At 31.6% G+C, this 26,014-nt stretch overlaps 4 protein-coding genes and 1 pseudogene across 4 annotated transcripts; 3 read left to right on the top strand and 2 right to left on the bottom strand.

The window, feature by feature from the left end:
• Positions 1 to 295: 295 nt before the first annotated feature.
• Positions 296 to 5,197, top strand: LOC125840196 (U-box domain-containing protein 4-like). The gene is made up of 2 exons (XM_049519161.1): positions 296 to 773; positions 3,719 to 5,197. The coding sequence occupies exons 1-2, from the start codon at positions 481 to 483 to the stop codon at positions 4,557 to 4,559; spliced, it is 1,134 nt and encodes a 377-aa protein (XP_049375118.1). The 5' UTR covers positions 296 to 480; the 3' UTR covers positions 4,560 to 5,197.
• A 292-nt stretch (positions 5,198 to 5,489) lies between these two features.
• On the top strand, positions 5,490 to 6,284 carry LOC125840216 (probable aquaporin NIP-type). Its single transcript, XM_049519179.1, has 3 exons — positions 5,490 to 5,626; positions 5,699 to 5,926; positions 6,089 to 6,284. The coding sequence occupies exons 1-3, from the start codon at positions 5,549 to 5,551 to the stop codon at positions 6,203 to 6,205; spliced, it is 423 nt and encodes a 140-aa protein (XP_049375136.1). The 5' UTR covers positions 5,490 to 5,548; the 3' UTR covers positions 6,206 to 6,284.
• LOC125840092 (probable aquaporin NIP-type) lies at positions 5,502 to 10,740 on the top strand (annotated as a pseudogene).
• Positions 10,741 to 13,376: 2,636 nt separating this feature from the next.
• Positions 13,377 to 15,729, bottom strand: LOC125840091 (uncharacterized). The gene is made up of 8 exons (XM_049519076.1): positions 15,580 to 15,729; positions 15,390 to 15,485; positions 14,824 to 14,902; positions 14,527 to 14,747; positions 14,101 to 14,439; positions 13,783 to 13,977; positions 13,652 to 13,702; positions 13,377 to 13,490 (listed from the first exon to the last, which is right to left on the bottom strand). The coding sequence occupies exons 1-8, from the start codon at positions 15,727 to 15,729 to the stop codon at positions 13,377 to 13,379; spliced, it is 1,245 nt and encodes a 414-aa protein (XP_049375033.1).
• Positions 15,730 to 19,671: 3,942 nt separating this feature from the next.
• On the bottom strand, positions 19,672 to 23,219 carry LOC125840217 (uncharacterized). The gene is made up of 2 exons (XM_049519180.1): positions 22,900 to 23,219; positions 19,672 to 19,960 (listed from the first exon to the last, which is right to left on the bottom strand). Exons 1-2 carry the CDS (start codon positions 23,156 to 23,158, stop codon positions 19,806 to 19,808), a joined length of 414 nt encoding a protein of 137 aa, XP_049375137.1. The 5' UTR covers positions 23,159 to 23,219; the 3' UTR covers positions 19,672 to 19,805.
• Positions 23,220 to 26,014: the final 2,795 nt, after the last annotated feature.

Below are 26,014 nucleotides of genomic sequence, written 5' to 3'. Positions count from 1 at the left end.
ACATCTAAAATGTAGTAAAAGTGAATAGATAAAATACAATAAAATGACAGAAATAGTATTATATGTATTAACACTTCTTTTATACATCTTATCTATTATATCCGAAACTTATTAATTCGACCAATTAGATATAAGTCCTCAGACTTTTAGATAATTTTTTAATTAAAAGTGTAAATATCCTAATTATGTCATTAGCATCCCTAAGTAATGGTATTAGTACTGATGAAAAACCCAACAAACAAAAACCGTTGAAACCCCACACTCGCCGTGGCTGTCCCCACCGGGGTGGGTGGCTGGTGGGGCTCTGTAACTCTTACTTAACGCCACGGCGCCGGTGGCCATGTTTCTTCTCTTCTTAACCTTACGTTTCTCTCTCTGTGTCTTTCTCTCTCTACAAATTCCTCTTTTTGTGTTTAAATTCCCTAGCTCTATAGAGCTTTGAACAACTCCGATTTTCGCATTAATTTATTTACTTTTCAGATGGACCTTGGAGCCGGTGACAGCTACACCACAGCCAATTCCGGCGATAATATTCCTAAAACGGCGTCGTCTTCCAGCGTTTACGAAATCCTTCTTCTCATTCAATCCGATGACCTCACTTTGAAAGTTCAGGCAGCTAGGGAAATTCGGCGCCTCACGAAGACCTCCAAACGTTACCGCCGTTATTTCTCTAACGCCGTGAAATCACTAGTTCATATGCTCCATTCTAACTCATTTGAGTCTAAGGAAGCCGCTTTACTTGCCCTCCTCAATCTCGCTGTTAAGGATGAAAGGTACTTCTCATGAATTCTCAATTCTATTGCAAACTGGAATTGGTTGGTCTCCTTAAATATGCGGTGATAATTTGGCTGTTCTAATGTTTTCTTATTTTTAGACGTTGAATTGCCCTGTTGCTCGTTGTTTCTCTAAGTGCAATTTTCCCTCGGATTCAGTGTATTGGAGTTTGAAGATGATGCTTTTCTTTTTCTGTTTTTGCTTTTTTCATAATCATTCATCTTATATTTACTGTTTTCTTTTTCCCGCTCTGTCTAATTGTTACAAAAATGGAAGCAAGATAAGAATTTCTGGTGTCCAGCTAAGTTCTAAACTAAAAGAGTTTAAAGAAAAATTGAGCTTATTTCAAGTGGTAGAAATCAGGTTATAATATTGTTTGTTACTGCCTTCAAAATAATTTCAATTTTTCAGAAGATAAGCACTTCTAGAGCTTAATGGATAGTTGAAGTTAGGAATTTTAGTGATTCTTATGTTATTTGGACCAAGTGTTCAACATGATCCATGATGCAATGGTGCTTCTGTCTCCAATTCTTGAAGTAGAAATTTCGTTTGCATAAAGAATAAGCTACTTGTGCTATTTTGGATAATCTGGAATAAGTATATCGACGAGTTGAATAGTTTCAGACTTTTGATTTGATCATTAGTGATTATAATACTGGCTATTTCTGATGTGAATATTAAAGTTGACAAAAGTTGAAGGCATATATACCCGAAATGCTTTTTAGTTGACCCCTTTAGGAAATTCTACTCTTTGTAAAACATATTCTAATGTCCTGGTTGCTGCTATTTTAATAGCAATAACGCGTTGAAGAATTTTGTTGTGCTGGTGTACAGATTATTCAAAGGAATATGTAGTTCTTTTTTATGATTTTTATTTCAGAAAAACTGAAAAATAATGTTGGAATTGATGTATCAATAAAATATGTTGACTGCCCTGGATCCCACTATTCTTTTTGTGTATACAAATCATTTGAGTAATTTACTGGCCTGTCAAATGCTAGTGAATTCTCAATCCTGTTGCAAACTGGATATAGTTGGCCCATTGGAGCTTCCTGAATTATGAAAGGGTTGATAATTATCAACTTTTTGCTCATGAATTCACCGTGCCAATTTTGGGCTGTTTTTAATGTTTTTCCTATTAGCTTTTTAGACGTCAAAACACTCTGTTGCTCCACATTTCCACAAGTGCATATTTCCCTCAGGTTCGGAGTATTGGAGTGTGAAGATGGTGTTTCTTCTTCTGATTTTTCTTTTTCATGATCACTCATCTTATATTTACTGTTTTCTTTTCCCCGCTCTGTCTTATTGCTGCAAAATGTAAGCAGGAGTAAAATTTCTAGTGTCAAACTCAGTTCCAACTAAAAGACTAAAGAGTCACAAAAACAAGAGCTTATTTCAATTGGTAGAAATCACATTTGAATATTGTTGGTTAATGCCTTCAAAATAGTTTCAGATTCCAGTTGAAAAGATTAGAACTTTAAGATCTATACTTATAGAGCTCAATGCATGGTTGAAATTGGAAATTTTAGTGTTTTTTTATGATTATTTGGAGGAAGTGTTCAACATGATCCATGATGCGATGGTGCTGCTCTGTCCGACTCTTGAAGTAGAAAATCATTTACTAAAGTTGCATATCAAAGAAACTGCCAATGGTATTTTGGATGATAATCTGGAATAAACTTTCTTGGAAAATTCAATAGTTTCAGACTTTTGATTGGGCCGCCCATTAGTGATTATAATACTGGTTGTCCCTAATGTTAACATTAAAGTTGATAAAAAGTTGAAGGCATAAATATACCTGAAATGCTTTTTAGTCAACCCCTCACGGAGATTCTACTCTTTGTTAAAATATTCTCATGTACGATGGTTACTGCTGTTTTAATAGCAATAACGCGTTGAAGAATTTAGAAGTGCTGATGTACAGATTACTTAAAGAACTAGTTCTTTTTTATAATTGAGAATGGGAAATATCAGAATTTGATCCTAAAGTAAATGAGTTATCCATTAAGTGATTACTATTTACTTTTTTGAGAAAGCAGGGATTACTGTTTACTATTTAAGTTTATATTCACTCTTTTATTTGTTTGTTCATCTAAAGTGACAAAAATATAGCTCTGTATCTCAAATCTCAATAGATTCAGTTCTTCTCGCTGGCATGCACCATGTTTGACAACCAATGAGTGCTTCGGGGAATTAATCCGAACCCACTATCATTCTATAGTTATTCTATGATCCCTAATCAAATAGTAAATTAAGAATGAAGAAAACTTTGGTCAACTCTAAAGAATTAAACATTTGCATCAATACCACAATTCGTAGCCCACGACCATGAAACTGTTTGTCCTTCAAATTATAAGCTTTTAGTTAAGTTCCTCCATTGCATTTGCCTTCAAACTATAAGGTGTAAGTTCAGTTCCTCCGTTGTATTTGTCCTTCTAGCTATAAGCTTTAAGTTCAGTTCCTTCGTTGCTTGCTTCCCTTGATTTCTCTCCAATGAAGTTTATACACCTTCTACCATCCATCAAATTCTTTGGATCAGATTTGTGTGAGAAAATCAATTTAAGTTCAATGAACATTTGTCCGATAGTTATAATTTTCTATTTCTAGCTTGGAATGGGATGGTTGTCAGTAGATGTGTAATACCTTGTATGCTTTCAAGTTCACATTCCAATTTCATTGAGCTAATGGAAAGAGTATAGAATTTGTTGATTTGGGTGTGCATGTGTGTATATGCATGAGAAGAGCTTTGTCACTTATCTGCACTTTGTACCTGATTTGATCCTTTCTACAAATTGTAAATTATCTGGATTAGTTGTTTTTTGTGAGCTGTTAAAGAAAGATTTGGAAGTGATGACTGCCAATTTTTAACATTATTCCAGAATGATTAAACTAAACTAAACAAACTTCTGATTTTGACTATTTTTTTTTTTCCCTTTTCTACCAGAAACAAGATAAGTATCATCAATGCTGGTGCATTAGAACCCATCATATGCTTTCTTCAATCAGAGAATTCAACTCTACAGGATCATGCAACGGCCTCATTGCTTACATTATCTGCTTCTTCTGTGACAAAGCCCATCATTAGTGCTTCTTGTGTCATTCCTCGACTTGTAGATGTCCTAAGACAAGGAAGCTCACAAGCCAAGGTTGATGCAGTGATGGCTCTTTACAACCTGGCAACTTATCAAGGCAACTTAAACCTGATCCTTCAAACAGAGTCCATACATTTCATTGTTGATTTGCTTAAATCCTGTAAAAAGTCCTCAAAAGCTGCTGAGAAATGTACTGCTCTTATAGAATCTTTAGTGTGTTATGAGGAGGGAAGGACTGCAGTGACATCTGAAGAAGGAGGAGTACTTGCAGTAGTAGAAGTGCTTGAAAGTGGATCTCTTCAAAGCCGAGAACATGCTGTAGGTGCTCTACTAACAATGTGTCAGAGTGACCGCTGTAAATACCGGGAAACAATATTGAAAGAAGGCGTAATTCCTGGACTTCTTGAGCTGACTGTTCAAGGAACATCTAAGTCTCAAACAAAAGCACAAACACTTCTAAGGTTGCTCAGAGACACTACTTATCCTAATTCTGAACTTGAACCTGACACATTGGAGAACATTGTTTCCAATATCATCTGTCAGATAGATGGAGAGGAACAATTAGGAAAAACAAAGGAGATGCTTGCTGAGATGGTACAAATTAGTATGGAGCAAAGTTTGAGACATTTACAGCAAAGAGCACTGGTATGCACTCCAGCTGATTTGTCTATTTCAAGTTTCAAAGAGAGTTAGAAAAGCCAATTCAGTTGTTTCCTTGCAGCCAGTGTTATTCGATCACAGGATCCCATGACGTTGCAAAAATGACTAGAATTTGTTTTTCCAGTTAGCCAGGGTGCATATTGTGGTTGTCTTTACTTTTGTCAGCCTTGCACCTATATTGAATAATGCCTGAGTCTCATGACTTGATTCGTTCTCTTCCACTCAGTGCTCAGGGATAGAAAGTGGGTTGTCAGCAAATGTGATGAAATGGTGAGGTTCAAAGGAGAAAAGACTTAAGGTGGATACCTAGGCAACCAAGAGGAGGAAGGCATAATAATCACAAACTGCTTCAGGGAGTTGCAAATCAGCGTCTTCAAATATATTCATGATATGTTGGTCTCAGCATCGATCATTTTGTTTCTCTTTTCCGATATCATCCTTTAATTTCTTCCTTCCCTGCAACTATGTGCTGGTGTCCTCTTGATACTTGGAAATATCAGATGATATGAAAGAATGCCAGTCCGGGTCCTTCTGAATAGGCGCCAGGTGACTGGTTATATTGTTTAATAATTTTGGAAAACTTATTAAGATCTTAGAGATACTGTTTTCGAGTTTAATTTCTGTTAACATTGATTGTGTATTGAAGGTTATACAACTGTTAAAAGTTCCAATTCTCCATTCTCATAGTTTGTTAGTGACATACAGAGAATGTTTAAAAGGAACGGATGGAGTTTTTAAAAGGACCATACTGTATTTATAAACCAAAAGATGAGTATAAATATATATTTCAAAGTAAATCAGAGGGCTGAATCAAAGTTTGAAACACTGTGGACCCTAGAGATCCTAATATACAGCAGATGGAACAAATTCTCCAACTATTCATCATATCTTTAATTATAATTAACATCCTCACCTTGGTAAAAATAAGAAAAAATTCCCTTTATACTTTCATGTCCTGTTTTTATGATATCCACAATGGTGGAGAAAATTGATGGTAATTGAGAAGAAGAAATCACCATAATATGGAAGCAGCCAATATATTTGGTTCCCAATCTCATACAAACATAGGACTTCGTTCAAATGCTGGACTTCCACAGAAGGTATGGTTCTTTAAGACGAATTCAAAATTTAAATTTGATTAGATTTATCACGAAACCATTGCACACATGCAGTTATTTGCGGAGGCGATTGGGGCTTACGTGATAATATTTGCATGGTGTGGATCAGTAGCAATGTATAAGCTACAGGATGATGAGAGCATAACGTTTGGAGGTATAAACATGACATGGGGAGCTGTTGTTATGGTCATGGTTTACTCCATGGCACAAGTTTCAGGAGCTCATTTTAATCCTGCTGTAACTCTCATTTTCACCGTCTTTCGTCGCTCCCCCTGGAAATTAGTACGTACTAGTCATAGTAACTTTTTCGATTTACCTTCACAAATGACATAAAATAAAATCATATGGTAAAATTGCTAGATTTAATTTCACTAGCTCAATTGTTAGCATATTAGCAAAAATGTGTATGAAGAAACTAATTAACATCACATTCATGTGATGCAGGCACCAGTGTACATAATAGCTCAACTAATTGGCTCAATTCTGGCAGGCGTTACTTTAGCACTATTGTTGGATGTAAACCCCATAGTTTATTTTAAGCATTTTCCTAAATTGGGTTGAAAAATAACCCCCAATTTAATATTTGGGTTCAAAAAGTAAGTATTCTAATGATAATGAACTATAGTTTACCTCACAAGCATTTAACGAATTTAACAACAAACATTTTATTTTCTTTGTTTCAATTTATGTAACAATTTTTGCTTTCCAATAATTAATTTAATTTACGAAAAAAATTATAAATGAACAAGAAATAATTATGAAATACAAAAATGTAAACTTTTCAATCAAAAAGATGAGAAATCTCTATCTGTTAAAAAAGAAAATCATTTCAATATATTGAGTAAATAAGGTCAATTAAATAATTTATTTACTAAACATAATTTCACCAGATAAATTGTTGTTATTCAAAGAAAAAACATTAAATAGAGTACCATGAAACTCTTCTATGCATAGCTGAACCTAAAATGATTGAATCATGTATGAATAGTTCGGTAGTGTTAGTTTTCATTTTTTTTTTATCTCTCAATTTTTAGCACGTTATCACTGCACATTAATAAAATTAATTAAGAATTATGAAGGTGTGAGGTGGACCGTGGAAGAATATATGGATGCGAAGCATAACCAATATTAATTGACATATGGAGAGTCCCGTAAGATTATTTAAAAACAAATTATAAAAAAAAGGTAATATCAAATGTTTATATTTTTCTGTTTAGGATGCCTAATTAGAGGACAATATAAGAAAACTTAGAAGTAAAAAAAAAATCTTCATATTAAGAAAAAAGAAAGCATAGCAGCACCGTTTTAAAATTGTAGTAGATGTTATATAAAAACTTTTTATCATTCTTTCAAAAAGATGATATAATTTTAAATGTTTAAGTATAATTTGAAAGCACGAGTAATTTTTACTTTTGCAAATTTTAACTTATTTTTGTGCCATCAGTTAAGAGGAATTTTAACTTATTTTCGTGCCATCAATTAAGAGGAATTTTAACTTATTTTCGTGCTATCAATTAAGAGGAAAATAGAACTTTAAAGAGGAAATACTATTTGATCAGTTTTATTTATTTATTTTTTGGAACCCTAGGATAATTCGCAGCCGCTAAATCCCCACTGTGTAATAGTGGGTACACCACACAGGGGATGTAAACCGCACTAGGCAAGCCCTATGCGACAGGCTCGACTCATAAGGCATTCAGGGGATCAATCCCGGGTCATCCGTGTGGATAACCACCCTCCAAACCAACTGAGTCATCCCGAAGGACCTCAGTTTAATTTAAAAGGGTTATATATTGATACGGTTCGATAAATATTTTAGCGTCCTTTTAAAATTGCATTATTTAAAAAAAAAAAAAAAAAAAAAAACGGTTGTTCTATGCCTTCCTTTTCCTTAATAAGGAGATTTTATTTTACTTTTAACAGTTTTCTTATATTGTCCTATAGTTAGGCATCCTAATTAGGAATAATATAAACTTTTAACATTACTTTTTTTATAATTGATTTTTATAAATAATTTTGCGGGACTCTTGAGTCTACATGTCAATTAATAAAATCACAAAATAAATTTTTTGAATGTCACATCACATTGTTTATGATTAACTTTATATTATATAGATATGAATTTTTTAATTAGAAAATAAGAGAAAAAATATATAAAATAAAAAAAGAGAGAGAGAGAGAAATATTAATATTAATAGACAGAAGAGAGTGAAATATCATTTTTTACAAAGGTTTAAAATTCTGAGGAAAAAACAGAAGATAAGTAGTGGTATTCAAAATTTAATTTAATAACATTGAAGAAAAACTTTCAAATTCTACCATTAGTAAGTGATACGGAATCCTTCAACTTATGTAACTAATTCATGTAAATGCATTAACTATGGAGAAGAGTTAAATAGGTTTGAACTTGTGTGCAAAATAATAAAAAAAAACATATGTAACCGATATAAAATTAATTAAACTTATTGATTAATGTTTGATGAATATCATAAGCCCATGATTAGTTCTTTAATTAGAAAGCAAAAGATATATATATTTTTAAAAAAGTTCAAAAAATAATGAAGAGAAAATAGAGAAATACAAGTAATAGACAGATCAGAGGCAACTAAGGAAATGAAATAGATCACAATAACAAGTAAAGTCATATCATTTAAAGAAATAAAATAAATGATACTCAATAATAAGGAAAGACATATGATTTAAGGAAATGAAATAAGTGATAATAATAAGGAAAGTTATTTTATTTAAGGAAATAAAATCAATGACAATAATTTTAAAAAAACTCACATATCATATAAGGAAATAAAATAATAAACTAAAAAAAAAATGTATTCAGATATTCAATTATAAATACAATGATATCTAAGAAAATGATACTTTTCTAAAAGCGGAAGGCTCAAAGCATGGCAACAAATATTGAAGAAGGCATCAATATTTGTATTTCCCAATCAAATAACAGTAGCACAAGATTTTGTTCATCACCTTCTGTTGTTACTGTTGCACAAAAGGTTAATTAGTTCTCAAAAAATGTTTTCGTAGGGATCTTTATACAAATAGTCGGTTAGATTTCTCCTTTACTAATTTTAGCCAATTACATAGATTATATTTTAATTATACTTATAAGATACATGAATTTAAATTATATAGCTATTTAAAATTATGTTTTTAAATAGAATAACTTCAAATGTTATGTTGATTTGCAGAGGTCATTGGCACATACTTTATTATATTTGCTGGATGTGGTTCAGTTGCAGTGAATAAGTTATACAATGGAAGTATAACATTTCCAGGAATATGCGTGACATGGGGTCTAATTGTGATGGTTATGATTTACTCTCTGGGACATGTATCAGGAGCTCATTTTAATCCTGCTGTCACCATCACTTTCACCATCTTTCGTAGATTTTCATGGAAGCTAGTACGTATTTTTTTTATTTATTGTACTTTTTAAAGATTTTGTTATTTTTGTTTTAATTTTCATTTATATTTTTATATTAGGACTTAGGAGGAACATACATGATAATATTAGTAGGATGTATAAGAATAGTATTGAATCAAGTGTATTACTAATACACAAATTGAAATGTGTACCAACTCAGATATTTGTGATACCAAAGCTACTATATGTATATTTTCTCCAATATCTTTTACCCTAAGAGACCAATAGATACATAACTAACAACTTTTAATTAATCAAAGTGTAAATTTCATTAAGTAGTCGTCAAAGTATAATTTGCCCTTAATTCTTGTTTAAATTTAAGTGCTTAGTGTAAATATATATATATAGAGTTTTATACTATCAAACATTCAAAGAATATTTATAGGCAAGTTTTCTTTAAAATAGGTCTGAACTCTTATAACAACAAGATATGTAACCTATTGTAACAGATAAGATAACCAAATTATAATATAAAATAATTTATACTATGTTTGTTACTATTCTGTTTTAGCAAAATGTATATGAATTGACATATAATATATGATGTAGGCACCTTTTTACATAATAGCTCAGTTAACGGGGTCGATTCTAGCAAGTGGCACATTAACACTATTGTTAGACGTGACTTCAAAATCTTATTTTGGTACAATTCCAATTGGATCTAATGCCCAATCTTTGGGTATTGAAATCATCATTTCCTTCCTTCTAATGTTCGTTGTTTGCGGAGTTTGTACCGATGATAGAGCGGTACGCTATTATTTTACTCTTTCACCTCTATCTCAATTTATATGATATTTTTATTTTAAAAGATTATATATTTTTATATTTAAAATAATTTTACTCAAGAAATGATTTATTATTATAATTTACACCAATATATGTTTTTCTTATATTTTGTACTTGCAGATAGGACACCTTGGTGGATTAGCAATTGGGATGACAATAATCTTGAACGTCTTTGTTGCCGGGTATGTTTGTTAATTCAAGCCACTCAACTCATATTTAGTGCATATCGGTGGATGTTAGCTTCTATTTAATTTTATAAATGATGTTGAATAACCCTTATCTTATAAATTATATTTTGAGTTAGGCCTAGCATTTAATAGCTTTAATTAAAACAACAATTGTTGATATTATTTTCTCTTAGTATCTCAAACTCTTCACTTAATTGATACTCCACCTATTTAAAAGTAATACTTATTGATTTTGAAATGGAGAGCATCAATAGATATTTTGAATTTTTACGCTATACAACAGTCCATCAAAATGATAGTCGAGAAATGTATAAATATTATTTGATTTTTAAGCATATTACGTGGAAAGTTATAATTAAATAGTTTTCAAAAAAAAAAATGATTTTTTTTAAAAACAGACAAAAGAAAAATAAATTGAAATAGGAATATATATACTCATATTGGCAAGCAGTCAAATATAATGTGTACGATCCCCTAATTTTTAGCTTTGAAATGTCGTGGAATGCAGGCCAATTTCAGGAGCATCAATGAACCCAGCAAGGAGCATTGGTCCAGCTATAGTTAAGCAAGTCTATAAGGGACTTTGGGTATATATAGTTGGGCCACTCATAGGAACTGTGGCAGGAGCATTTGTATACAATTTAATTAGATCTACGGATAAACCCATTTCTTCAACTAGTTAATGGTCCATTTCGTCACGCGGGGATAAATTATGATTTAAAATTATAATATAAAATTATTTGAGATGAATTTATAATTTTGTTAGGACATACTATTTGGATTTTTAAATTGTATTTTTATTTATAAACATAAAAAATTCATAAGTTATGAAAATTATTAAAATTGCCCAATTATTTATATAATCTTATCAAATAAGCAAAAGTTCATAACAAAGTAAAATACATTATCACAAATTTATTTTTAAAAAATTATAACATTTATTAATCAAATTTTAATTCAATAAAAATATGAATTATAGTGAAATATTCTTCAATATAATTCCCCCACAAAGTACATACAATCTACTGAGGCTAAACATTCAATTCTTGATATAAATGATAAAGATGAGAAGATCTCCTTAATTATAATTATGAGATCTTCTCATCTTTATCATTTATAATTGCGAGATCTTCTCATCTTTATCATTTATAATACTAATATTGATGCACGTGAATGTCAGTATTGATACATGGAGAATTTTGGCAACATGGACTTGCTCTACTACGTTACTCAAAGGTACGTATTTGCATCTTACTTGCATGTTGAGATATTTTAGTAATTAATGGGTTCTTCCAAATATTCATGTTAAGGTGCCTGTTATTTCTAAATATTCATGTACGCCCTAGGCTCTTTCTAACAGATGCAACCAACTTAGACATCTTCGATTTGCTAGAGGTTTAACTATAGCTACTGAGAACTTTCCGATGTTGGACATTTACTACACATCAATTACTAAAGATGGTGTAGAAAGTGTTGACCGTGCTTGCCCCACTGCTCAAGACTCTTCATCTTATTTAGTGGGATCTACAGCAGCAGAAAACAACGATAAAGCTCTAGCAATTGCCAATAATATGCCTGAATTGCGACATCTTTCATTTCGTACAAACAACTTGACATATGAATGACTGCATACAATTTTTGAAGGTTGTCCACATCTCAAATCGCCAAACTTGGGCTTCTACTAGTTATTGTATCACTCTTGAAGGAAGAAGATGTAGCCAACAAATTGTTTATGAATAAAATTTATGTTTATCTATTCTGACTTAATTAATTCACTGTTTTGATAATGTTTATATACATTGGACTTATATAAGTGTTTATCCATTTAATATTACTAGTATAGTACCCGCGCGATGCGCGGATTTTATATGTATATTTATAGTTCATTGGTCATATAAGCGGATAAGATATAGCTCAACTTTACGATTATTGTATTTGTACTTTAATAATAAACAAAATTTATGAAAGCAATATTGTTAGTTGACCTGATTTTGAAGAAAATGTGATATGAAAAAATAATTTATCACGTAGAATTGCATGTGCCGTACCGAAGGAATTATATGTTAGATGGCATCTACCAATATAATATATAAAGGTGCTAGCTTGAAAGTGTAATCCAGGTAAATTGTTATGAACATCAAATTCTTGTCCTGTAGTTGTTTAACATTGTTGGTCCTTTATCTGGCACTGAAAAGTTAAACGAAATTATGATTTATATTTATTTATCATGTCTCCTCAATCTAAGTTCATTAATCTCTTAAATTTTTTTGAACTAACACTATGCATATCATCCTAACCTCTTATCAAAGTCTGCCTCCATCTTTATCTTGTAGGGTAGGATTCAGTATTATATTATACTAATTCTTAGTTAATTAAACTCATTTCTATTAAAAGGATGTAATTCATTATAACTCAAGTGATCAAAATTCTTAAAGTTGCGACGAAAGAAAAGTAAACAGGTCAAAAATTCAACCAATTCCCCGACTTTATCTTTACATCTATAGCTCACTTATACTACATCTCATAATGCTTGGTAGGAGTCCAACTTGATTACATATGTTTCTAGCTTTGGTATCAGGCTTGATCTAATATAAGTTTCTTGTATGATCAACCTTAGTATAACCTCTAATGTTCTTGCCTTATGTTGAAAACTCAATCAGTTCCCTTTTTGCCATACATGTTTATAATTTAAACTTTTTTTAAAAAGTGTTATGTTTAGTCAATTTTATAATAGAAGTGTAGTTCTCCTTAAAAAGTATTACAGCTTACATAGAAAACAAATTTAATATAAAATGTTGCGTATAAACAATTAGCACATCCAAGATGTCTTATGTCTGAAATAATATATCTTGTTTCCATCAATTATGAAAAAGAGCTAAACAATTCATTTTGATCTTCTAGTAGCTGTTCCACCTGCTGATGAGTCAAGCATGCTTTTATTTTTCGTTGGTATTGTGTATCATCTAGTCTTGCATTTGATTTCAAATAGCAAAGAATGGACAGTTTAGTTATAATATGTGCATTAATCTCATCCACTGTCTTCTTATATATACAAGTTTTTACAAATAATGATCTCTATTTCATTTCAATGTTCATGAAATCTCTTTTTTTCATAACTGTAATTTTTGACATCTTACTTGCAATCTACATATCTTGGAATAACATAAAACACAATATTGACCGTAGAGAAGCAAGGGCCCAGGAAAGATAATCCTCTAGGTACTGCTTTAACCTTGGTTGAACACTTTTCTATTAATTACTAAACTAACTAATTATACATTTCTTCAGTTCTCCAATAGTTTTTCCTTCTAGTAATGCTTTAGGTTGTCTTCTTCTTCTTAAAGACTCTCTTGATCTTATTTCCTGACAACTGTGAGTTAGGATCTTCTTCATCAACTGTTACGGCATCAATTTTCTTTATCTTGTTAGGCACCTGTGAGACATTGATCAACTCAGTATCTTCAGTGGAATCCTACATATATATATATATATATATAGTAAAGATGATAATGTCAGTTTTGAAGGACTATTGCATTTATAATCATTAAATAAATGACAATATAAACAAATATTATTAATATATTGTAAAATAACCATGAATTCACGATCGTCAAGACTGACTTGGTTTTCATTGAAATCTGAATCCTAAAAAATGTATAAAAAACTTATAATTTAGTTCAATCATAGGAATCAAACTTGATATATATTTGAATATAAAATAATACCTTGAATGTCTCTCCACGTGGTGGAGGCCTGTATTTTTCTATAATATCTTCGTCATCAGTAAACGTAACAACTTTAAAGACTTCATCTTGACCTTCACCATTGGAGCTCTGTAATTCCAATTTAAACATGTATGTATTGTCCACAATATTGTCCAACTCCATAGGATATGCAGACTTATTTGCAGCACCAGTAGTCTTAAGAAAATACATATTTTTCAAAGTTTAATATAAAATATAGGAACAAAACGTACTAACATATTTAAACATATTTTAAACAGGTTAGTAGAACTTAAAGTTTAACATGCTTATAGTGTATACCTCAAATAAATCAGCAGCAGATTTTCCAATCATCTTTGTTGCTACCCCATCCCACAACATCACAGAAATTGTGCCAGTATCATCCAAAACTCTAACTTTTAGTTTGTACCTTTGAATAGTTAATTTTGTTAGATTATTGAGTTTGTATGAGACATATATAGAGAAATTTGAATTTTGGCCATATCTACGGATGACTGATTCAACAAAACCACATTGTCTACAGTATAATTTGTCCCCCACTTCATCAACACCTTTTGCGCATTGTTTGCATGCTAAAAAAGACCATCCATGGTCTATTTCAAGATGAATTATCTTTGCCACAATATAATAATTCTCTTTCTGCAAATTTGTATTGTATATACAACTGTTATATTAAAAATAATGTAAAAGTTGTGTTGAATAAAAAATATAAAATTAAGTACTTACATGCCTATAGTCAATCAACTTCTCAATCTCATGTACTGTAACACTTCCTGATGCCAACTCAGTAGCAATAGATTGATTCCTTTGTGAAGAAATCTGTGTAAGTCGTTGGGAGCTTTCTCCAAGAACAAACTTAATTCGTGATGAAAATTCATCAACTTGAGGAAGACTTGAATTGATATAAAGCTTGGAAGTATGCCAAGTGTTCTTCACCGAAATTTGGTCTGCATAGTTAATAATTTGGTAAGAGTTTATTTATTGTGCAATTATCTTGAATAGCAAAGTAGAGACTTAAATAACCTCTGAATCGATGTGATCTAATCAACTGCATGACAACGACAATAGGCTTGTCATTGGACTCATTCAAATATGGCTTGATCTGATCCACAAAGTCACCCCAAAAAGTTGTTGAAATATTTTTATTCTTACATAATTTATATGGTTAATCATATGAATAAAAATAATGAGTTGTTGAAGCACATATTCATTGAATTGTGGGATGCGTACTCATAATCCTGTATGTCAACGTTAATGAACGTTCGGACACTATCATCTTGTTTGATAGACTGTACATCCCCATAACTCACAACTTCTCCAATGATATTTACAACAATAGTGACGACATAAATTAATACAAAATAAATAATGATCGAAGTCTGAATAAGGAACATATAAATAATGTATTTATTACCAAATAGTTCTGTGTTATCAAATACCTGTGGATTTGTAAGTTGTGTATATGATTTAAATTTGAAGATAGACATACTGAAATGTGGATCCTCTACCTCCTCAACGACTGTCTTTTTTGTGAACATCAACTTAAATTTGTGGTCTTTGATCCTTAATTTCATAGTATTTGGACAAACCACAAAATTCTTAATAAAGTACAATCCCATTTCCTTAATACTTTCTCTGAAATTTGGGAATAGAGATCTGCCAAGGGTCGCGTGAATGTGATCGCCCTACAGATACAATTAGTTACTTAATTAGCACTCCAATTTAGTATATAACTTCTTAAAAAAATAATATCATACTTATACAATATATTAAAAATACCTTTTCATCCATCAGAATAACCTCGATAGAAAAAGGACAATCTGGTCGATCACGATCCGTGTTTTCCCAAAGCCTGACAATACGAATTTTTAATTTCCAATACATTGACTTGTTGTTAATTTCGCTAATGAAATCAGTCGTAGCTGCCATAATTAATTCGTCCGTTCAATACAAAAGAAGTATGAAACAAAATAAAAACACTAATCAGCAAGAAGTGTAAAGAAGGAAAAAGATGCATACGGCCTATATTCAGCAGGGAAGTCTATATATAGTGAGAGTTATGAGATAACTTCCATAAACGTGAAAGTTACAGCAACGTGGGTATCCTTTGAAACCACTACGGTTAAATCTATCGCTGCTATTTTTTCTCTATTAAAGAAGCTTAATTAGAAAACCGTAGAAATAAGTTAATATTGTATAGAAATAGGACTCTGTAAGTTACAATATAAATTGTGTATTTATTTGTTAAAAAGTGATATCAAAGATGATAAATGATAAATGTTGTCAAAAAAAAAATACAAAGATGATAAATAAAAATCATAAACATTCCTTGAATTATGTTACACGATTTTAGGCTTTTAAGGAAAGAATGTGCATACACTAACTAAAAAACAGTAACTATTTTTAAACAGTAATTATTATTTTTACTGACATAGGATTTATACTTATGGGATCATAATTTTTTGGGTGTAATATTTATTTGTGTGTTGTGCAATTATGTGCATGTGTGTGCAGGGAAAAGAAGAATAAGAAATACGTGGAGTTTGTGGGATTTGAGACGTGGGCATGTAGTCATCGTGATCATAAATTATAAGGATAATTATCATTTCATCACAATGATTTACTGTCAAAATTTGAAATTATAAAACTGTAACAAAATATAACTATCAGTTTTAAAATTGCATTTTTTGGTGGAAACGTGAAAGTGAGTTTTATTTGGCTTGCCAACTTCCCAATTTTAAAAATGATCATATTATTTTTAAATAAATAATTCTAATTAATTTTTAATATACTATATAACTATCAGTTTTAAAACTGCATTTTTTGGTGGAAAGGTGAAAGTGAGTTTTATTTGGCTTGCTAACTTCCCAATTTTAAAAATGATCATATTATTTTTAAATAAATAATTTTAATTAATTTTTAATATACTATTTGATTTTAAATGTTTCTTTGCAATTTGAATTTTTAAAAAGCTGTTAAAAAACAATAACTAATTATTACCTAATAAACTAATTTTGTCATAAAACTGCCACTTGTCTTTCTACTGCGCTGCCACTTGGCATAATTATAGGCTAGACTTTCTTGCTTTTAATTATATATAGATAGTAATGGCGAAAATGGTGAAAATATTTTTGGGTTTGGAGAGATGGTGAAAAAATAGAAGAAAAGAGTAAAGAATAATGAAAAAATTGAAGAAATTTTTTTTTTAATGGAATTTCCACGTGTCAAACGCGTGAGATTCACCCATCAACATAAATGTGGCTGTGGCTTTTTAGGGGTACAATAATTTTGATTTTAAATAGTTCAGGGGGGTAATAGGACCCCGTAAAATTTAAGTGTGTAGTTAAAAATTCAGTAATAGATTAGGGGAGCATTTGGCCATTTTCTCTATATAATATAGTGTGTTGGTTTTTAAATATGTTTCAAACATTTTTGTTGGCAACATATTAGTAATCATTCATATTTATGAATTATTTTAATAAATGATTGACTTTCACTTTTCTTGGAATATTGAGAACAATAAGATTTTATTTGAGGATTCAAGAAAAGAAAGGGTTGATGTTCAAGTTGAAAATTTGCAGGATTGTGATGATACTATAGGTAAGTTTTTTTTGTTACTGCAAATATTGTTTATATATTAAAAATCTTGAAATAGAGCTATACAAATGATGTTTTATATCTTTTTTTTAGGTGATGTTGCTGTGGGTTTTGAAAAAAATAGAAATATTCCTACATTGGATGACTTTGTTATGCCAATTATGCGTGAATCACAGTTGGTTGCTCTTGAAACTGGACAAACATATACTCATTAGTAATTTAGTACTCCCTCTGTCCCTAATTACTTGTCCACTTTTCCTTTTATAGTTGTCCCTAATTACTTGTCCATTTTGACTAATCAAGAAAGGACAAAAAAAATTTATCTATTATACCCTCAATTAAATGACTAATTATTTTGAAAAATGTAGAACTTTTCATCCACTTCATAATTAATAGGGGTAAAATGGTAAATTTACTATGTCATTATTTATTTTCTTAATAGGTGTGACAATTCAAAAATGGACGAGTAATTAGGGTCAGAGGAAGTATCAGTTAAGCGAATTATTAATTGAGGTAATTTATTGTAATTATTAAATGGGGTATCAATGTAAGGGGTATATATTTGTAATTAATTTGTATTTATGGCATATTTGCTTAGTTTCCCCTTATTTAAAATAGTAATTTCTTGATTTAATTTATATTCTAAATTCTAAATTACACCGCAAGTCACTAGGATTATGGCTACCTACAAGGATTAAAGATAAAGATAGCAATAAAGCAGGAGTAATTCTTGATCCTAGAAGAGAGCTTAATTGTGACTGAAAAAGCTAATACTTCTGTATCAGCATAAAGTTATATCTCCATTAAAGAAAAATTGTTCGAAATCTTTTCTTCAATGTATTCTCACTAATGAAGTTTTTTCATTCATTCTTCATAATACTTCTGTTCAAAATGAGCACAGAGGAGGAGAAAAAAGAAATTCATTATATCAATTGCATCAAAATTAAAGGAAATTGCATAAATTCACTCCTAAAGTTGTACCGAAAAGTCAGTTATACGCTTAAACTATTGAGGCGACCTATTACACACTTATACTATTCAAAAGTGAATTTAATACCACCCTCAAAGCTGACATGAAAATAAGATTAAATAAAAAATAAATAAGACGCGTTTGAGTAGAAAAAAAGACAAATTTGTCCCCACCCCCACCCTTCTCCTTCATGTTACTCTACCTTTATTCTTCCTCCATTTTTTTTCTTATCACATACACTCTTTTTGCTATGGCTAATGTGAAAAATAATTTTTTCATGATAAATGTCCAAGAGAAAAAATAGAAAACAACATTGCGGGATAGAAATTCATCGCAAAGATGGCAAAGTTGTTCAATTAATTAAGTTCACTGTTCGAAAAAAATTTCGGCGAGACATCTAATATTGATCAATCCTTACTATTCCCACATCAAATTTGTTAAGTCAAGCACGAATAATTCAATTTATTTTTGTGTTTTTTTTTTTGTTGATTGTGAGCATTTGAAATAAGAAAAATTTCAGATCTTGCTTTTTTGTGTAAAAAGTTAATGGGTTTTGCACAAAATTCAATTTTTTAATGCAAATTCATAGATCTTCCTTCTCTTTCAAAAAAATCCTCTCTAGATTTTCTTCAAAATCGGCAATAGTAATCGAGCACTAGTTTTTCAATTGTCTGACTAAAATCTTTGCAAATAAATATTGCAAGTTTTCACAATTCTCCTCTTTGAGCTTGAATGAAATTTGTATAATGTGATAGTTTTTTGTGACGGGTTTGGTGATGGGTGGAAAATTAGTGATGGTATGACCTTTAATTTTGATAATGAAAATGAAATTCATGATTTTGATGTGGATGGTGAATTTATGATTATGATTGTGATGAATTTCAATGATAGTGATATGATTCTAATGGTAATTTAGTTAAATTTATGATGTTTGTTATCGATTTTTTATGATGACAATGGTTGTGGGAAGATTCCAGTGGTGAAATTTATGGTGGTGGAAAAGTGCATTTAATGATAATAGCAATAATGGTAGTGATTTAATGGTGGGTTTGATGATGTATAGGGAAGAAGAAGAAGAAGAAATTGGGTGACATGGAATTTTTTTTAAAAAAAATCTGACATAATTATTGATGTGACAATGACACAGTAATGACGTGGCACGAGTGTGAAACACTTTCTCATCATGTGACTGGTTGTATGTGCGTTAGGTTGAAATAAATTCACTTGCAAGTAATTCAAGTTTGTAATAGGTCGTTACAATAGTATACGCGTGTAACTAACTTTTCATAACAAGTTCAGGGGGAAATTCATGCAATTTCCCAAAATTGTATTAAGCTATGCGTGTTGTACAATTATGAGAAAAGGACTAAGAAAAATTATAGAGATACAACATGAGATTCGACTTGTGAATTGGCTAAAGTGCTTAAGAATCAATGTATCAATCATCATAAGAAGCATGAGGTGCAGCTGTGCAACCAGCGTCAAAAGGATCTTCAGACCCACAGCAATGCCAGTATTGAAAAACTTTACCACCATCAGGGGTGTCCATGGTGCCACCGGAATAAACACTCTCAAACTTCCTCCTTGTTTCTCCTGTTTGAAGAACAAAGATGACGGGTTAAGATGCTATTGCGCTCATTTTAAATCGGACAAAGTAAATGATGGATAAGAAATGGAATAAGTAGCAAGATAATATCCTTCAGCGTAAAACAAGCAGAAGGGCGTAAGGAAGTGAGAACACAATGTTCCTGCATTTTATTTATTATTCATACCAGTACAACATGAGAAATGATAATAGCCAGGAATAAATCAAAAGTACCTTCCATAGTTCCATTCAAAGGCAATGCAAATGCAACAGGTATATGAAAAGACGAATAACATATATCACTTAACTAGCATTACCGATGGTAAATTCTGCAGAAGTTGCATTGATATTTTTCCTGTGGAAATAATTGCTACATGAGTTGTTTACCCTATTTTATTGGAGCAGCTTTTTTATCAGTGACGTTCACTTCACACACATGAAACATCACCAGGGAGATAGTCGGTTCATCTTACATTAATTTTCATTAACTAAGATCTAATGCTCCACCGTCCTGTTTTGCCCGGCCTACATCAAGAGAAGAAGGTTTTAGTAGCTTACAAAGTGTTAATTATATCGAGAAAGGCTAATATATATATATATATGGTCTATGGAACTGCGACCATGGTCCTAATCTTAAAGTTGATGCATTCTAGAGATGACTATTGCAAATCAATACTTTATCAACTCAGAAGGAATCCTAGTTACAACACTTGGTGTGTACCCACCTGCTCCAATGGTGGGTAAGATTACCTTGGCAACTAGTGCTAGCAGGTTGGACAAGATGGAATCGAAGTGCCGAGTATGTTGGTCTGGTCACCACTGATATTAATTATTAATTAAAAAGAAAGAAAGAACAAAGGAACTAATATCTTCCATCCAAAACTAACTAATCCATCCAAGTATATATATACTTACAGAGAGATTCTATTTCTACTCTCTCCTTCAGCGAAATCTTTAATCCTAAAATTTACTGAAATTTACTAATAACCTACCATGTGATTTCTTAACTAAAGAAAGAACATTTCTAAAATAAACTGATTGGTTGAACATAGTAGGGAATCAGAACAGAAAAGTTCTTCATTGAGCAGGGAAGGCAAAACTAGCTGCCTTTCCACAACAACACAATCGCTACACATCAATCTCAAACTAGTTTCATTCAGTCACGTGCCCATTTAAATCGGACATTCCACTACTGAATAATTAGGGATTATCTAAATCTCACATCTCTCCCTACACTGTCAAACAATTTCTAATCAAACTTAGGAGGCACCTGACAAATCTGCTTATGTTATGAACCCAAAAAGAAAAGGAAACTGATGACAATGTATAAAATAAAAGGAGAATCAGGGCAACGCTGCCACCAATATCTTAACCGGATGGAACCAGCTTCAACTTAGAGAAGCCTAAATGGCTAAACCCAATTCAATCTAAAAGTTTAGCCTTTACCAGATAGAATTTTTAACTCACAAAAGCCTAGCAAATTCAATCTAATGCTGCACTCCACATTCCTGCATAAGATAAAGATGGGACTGCTGAATTGTCCAAATACATAATGATGCTGCCACGAGCCTCAAGAAATATAACTAGATAAGGAAGGATAAAAGCCTAAGAGGAGTCATTATCAGCAAGCTTAAGTATGAGTCAATGGTGGTTAACTAAGCCGCTATTAATGGAAACACTAATGCAAGTTAAAAACACTCTCAATTTTTAACATGTTCAGGGTAGTCATATTATACTCAAAACAACATATTATAAGAACTTGACAGCTCTTAAAAGAGTTTGCGAAAACCACAATATATCCTTCCCAGTACTCTCTTTGTCCAATTTTATTATCCATAAGTTTGCCTGGCATGGCAATAATTACACAGACCTTCCCGCAGGATTGGCTTGGTAAAGCTAGCATCCCTTGTGGTTTATGATATTACGCTTACCTATCTTATTTTAATTTCATTGTAACATCGAGACCAATCGATAGACCTCTGTTGTTGACCCCTCAAAAACTTGCCGGCAGACATCTTCGGAAGTGACTTAGCACCTATCCTAGAACAGCAATGCTCCTCCTACAGTCCTACTTCCCTTCCCCTTCCCTCATATTTTTGTGTGCAAGATCAAGCACCAGAGGAAGTAACTACATTAGCACAAAATAATAAACACGCAGGTTGCTGTTTGATGAAGAAGATAGGGACATGATGCATATGAAATGGTGGCTCTTTTTACGTTGTTGGAATTTTCTGTAAGATTGCACTGGTCAATGCACCCATTCGGTGAGGGAAGTCGCTTGCCATCAGCTAGCACTGATAAACCCACGAAATCAATATGAATTGAAAATCGCTCTTGCTATTCTGCTTGCACTGTTTTATGTTCAAAACTGAACTACAGAACTGGAATTACCATAAAGCATCTTATTGCCAGAAGGTTATTGGAATTTGTGAATCTTAGTTGCCTTAAACTTAACTACAAAAATCAAAATAAGGAAGATAAACGTAATATCATAAACCACAAGGCAAGTCAGTGTTACGGAGTCAAACGTGAAAGGAAATGTCCGAAATTTTCCAAAAGTACTACCTACTACTACTTTGAGTTACCTTGCAAGACTTACACACAACCCCTTATGGAGATGGGATTTAAGTTATATAAAGGTGACAGTGTAATGAATTTGTGATTTATCTTGTTATAGCAGGTTGCTAAGATTTGCTATTTTCTTTTTCCTTTTCCGTAATTAATGTACAAAGATTGGAAGATTTGATTCTTTACAGAAAAACATAGAGTAACTATAGGAATTGAAAAAATAAAGCTTTATTTTGGCATTATAACAATCTTCCTTTGCAATACATGGTATTATTACTCACCCTTTCAGCTACAGAAAACGAATTCAAACTATAATAATCAGAAATTTTCAACGACAATGAGACTTGACCCATATTTTACAAAACATTCAGAAGGGTACCTCCAAAATGAGCAGTGTGGTAACGGCAAGCATGAGGGTGATTGAGCAAAGGGTCGAACTGGGCCTTGCAATTCTTGCAAGTGCGGAGGTTCTGTGTTTGTTTCTCAGAGCATTGAACTGACAATCTCGTTAGGCGCCGTTTCCCCAAATCAATAATCGAAATTGAGTTGATGGTGGTTCGATTTGGATGAGAGGTTGAAGAATTTGCATATGGGATGACATGATTTGGACATAATTGGGTGGGCATGGCCATGAACATGGAGCTATAAGGAAAAACAGACACACAGGATTTTAGCAAAGAAATCGGAGGCTTAGCGGGCCTTGCCTACAACTTATGTTTGGCTGTCCGATCCTTTTCTGTCTTTCTTTTTAGTACTTACTACATACTATATTTTTTGTATTTGGGTTACCCATTTGGACGTTGATACTCATATTGAAGTCGATTAATTTTAAGGATAAACTACATAATTAGACATACTTAACTACTATATATACATATGTTACCTATAGTTTAAAAATATTACTCATAATACCACTTTTTAATAATTATACCATATATTTTAAAAAAATTAAATTAGATACACAAATTCCTTAAATATGATATTGAATAATTATCCTAAAATTTAAATCCCTTAATTAAAGGTTCTTTAACAATTCAACCTCCTTCAGTCTCCTCCCCCAACAATATCTCTCCCCCCACCCCACCCCCAGCCCTTACCGGATTCCACCCTCAATCCGAAAAAGAACTCCGAAAATGACAAAACTTTGTGTTTTCATATAACCGCATTATGAATGTAATGTTGTGCACTATCTTCTTGCTTAGAGTGTGATTATATCTTTGGTATAACATTTTAGAAGGCAAAAAGGCAACCACCCTTCTAAACAAGAATTTTCTATACTTCTTCTTTGTTCTCTACTTTTTAGGCATTTATTCTTCTCTGCAATTCTTCCAATTACTTGTTTCAGTTCAATTTACATTAAATACTTCCTCCTTATTCGGACGAGTCGTTGGACGTTGATGAAGCCATGTGCAGGTTTTTACATTATTTGTTTTTGTTGTTTCTCAACTATTTTAATGGTTGACTGTTTACAAAATCAGATGATTCTTGTTAAATGTAAATTCAAATTAATAAATCATGTACCTCACTTTTAAAAATTGATGGATACATGTATCTCGCCGTTAATGATTAAAGTCAATGAAGAAGATGAAGAGGTTAATCCAAATTAATAAATCGTGTATCTCGGCTTGGATACATGTATCTCGTCATTAATGATTCAAGCTGATGAAGAAGAGATGAAGAGGTTAATCCAAATTAATAAATCGTGTATCTCGACTTGAATACATGTATCTCGTCATTAATGATTTAAGTTGATGAAGAAGATGAAGATGTTAATTCAAATTAATAAATCGTGTATCTCAACTTTAAAAACTGTTGGATACATGTATCTCGCCATTAATGATTCAAGCCGATGAAGAAGATGAAGAGTACAATAACAGAATTAATTAGGTTTATGATTTCGTTATTTTAGGAATATTTGTAAGAGATGATACTCAAGATCCTGTAAATTTGTTGAGTTGTTAATTAGTCAATTAATCCATTAATTAAGGAAATAAGTTACAACCCCTTTAATTTAAATTAATAAATTGTGTATCTCAACTTTTAAAACGGTTGGATACATGTATCTCGCCATCAATGATACATGTATCTCGGGGCCAAAATATGGTATGAAAAGTAATATTACAAACTATCGGGAATCTTAGTAATTGGGATCTAAAGTAGTGAGATTTATGTAAGATGTCCTAATTTTAATATAGGTAATGATCCACCTGAAAGAACTTTTTCTGGTTGAAATTTAAGCACAATTTTTATTAAAAAGAAGTAGTAACCCATCTGTTATGTTATGTTTTTTTTTTGTTGGTACCACTACTTCATTTCGTCATTTTGTTTCTGTGTTAATGTGATAATTTTTCACCCAATATAATTTTCAATGATATTTAGTTGCTTGTACATTTTTATGGTAAAAGAAAATAACAATTGGATTCATGCTGTAACGAGTTCTAGATAATTTCCAATTATAGTGTGTTACCGTTAATTTCGTAAAAATACTAGTACTGAACTCAACTAGGTTTATTGTGTTGGTCCCACCAACTTCTATAGCAAATAAAATTCAGAAAAAATTCCCTATTCAAGAAAGTAAAAAATAAAAATCACCAATCATTTCATAGTTTTCTCTATCAAAATATAATAACTCCAGTTTCACTAGAAACTTTCATATATTATAATCACTAAGCTCAAAGTTACAATAAGAAAATGGAACTAATAAAGAAATTGCATAACAACAATGAAATAGTAAAATAAAGAAAATATTGAAGGCAGTAATTAGAAGGGAGATAAGAAGCTTAGACTCAAAAAAAAATATGAGAAGACTAGACATTCTTCTCAACAATCTACATAAACCGTTCTTTCTCATCGATCGTCCTTTTAGCTAGCTGTTAATTGCGCTTGGGTCCCAAATCAATCTTTACGAAGGTCTTTTATTTTTTAAAATGTTGTGATTTTAAGTCTTCTTAATTTCCTTCAAAATTTCTGATGGAAAATCGTTGTTAACCCTATAGTTAACAGCTATTATTGGTGACACACCTAAAAAAGGGGCATCTGTTGCTTTCTTTGTTTAATTTTTTTGATTTGGTGCTAATTATTTCCCGTGATCTTGTAGACAACTTCGTGGCATTATTGCAGCCCATCTCTCTAGCTAGCTAATTGTTGCCTAATTGGTGAACTAATTAGTGTGTATCAAAAAAGTATTCTCTATATAAGAAGTGAATAAGTAAACACACATTGAAGCATGCAAATTGGGAAAACTCCATCATTATAGCTTCCTCTTGGCTACGTTATGTTAAAACCAAGGTAAAAATTAATGTCCTTTTCAACTATTAGTTATCCAATCATTATCAATTTTCCATCTAGGAAATGTAGGATGATCAATAAAAACTATCACAAGTCAGAGCTCAGAGCAATAAAGATGAAGGTATTTTGTTTTACTATTATTATCGTGCGCGGGCACTACTAAAAAATCACTATTTTCCTACTTAGTGACTATTCTTATAGATATT

This window comes from Solanum verrucosum, unplaced genomic scaffold (assembly GCF_900185275.1).
Source record: "Solanum verrucosum unplaced genomic scaffold, falcon-dt-bn FXZP01000180.1, whole genome shotgun sequence".
NCBI lineage: Eukaryota > Viridiplantae > Streptophyta > Magnoliopsida > Solanales > Solanaceae > Solanum > Solanum verrucosum.
This window is presented reverse-complemented; position numbering and strand designations above follow the sequence as displayed.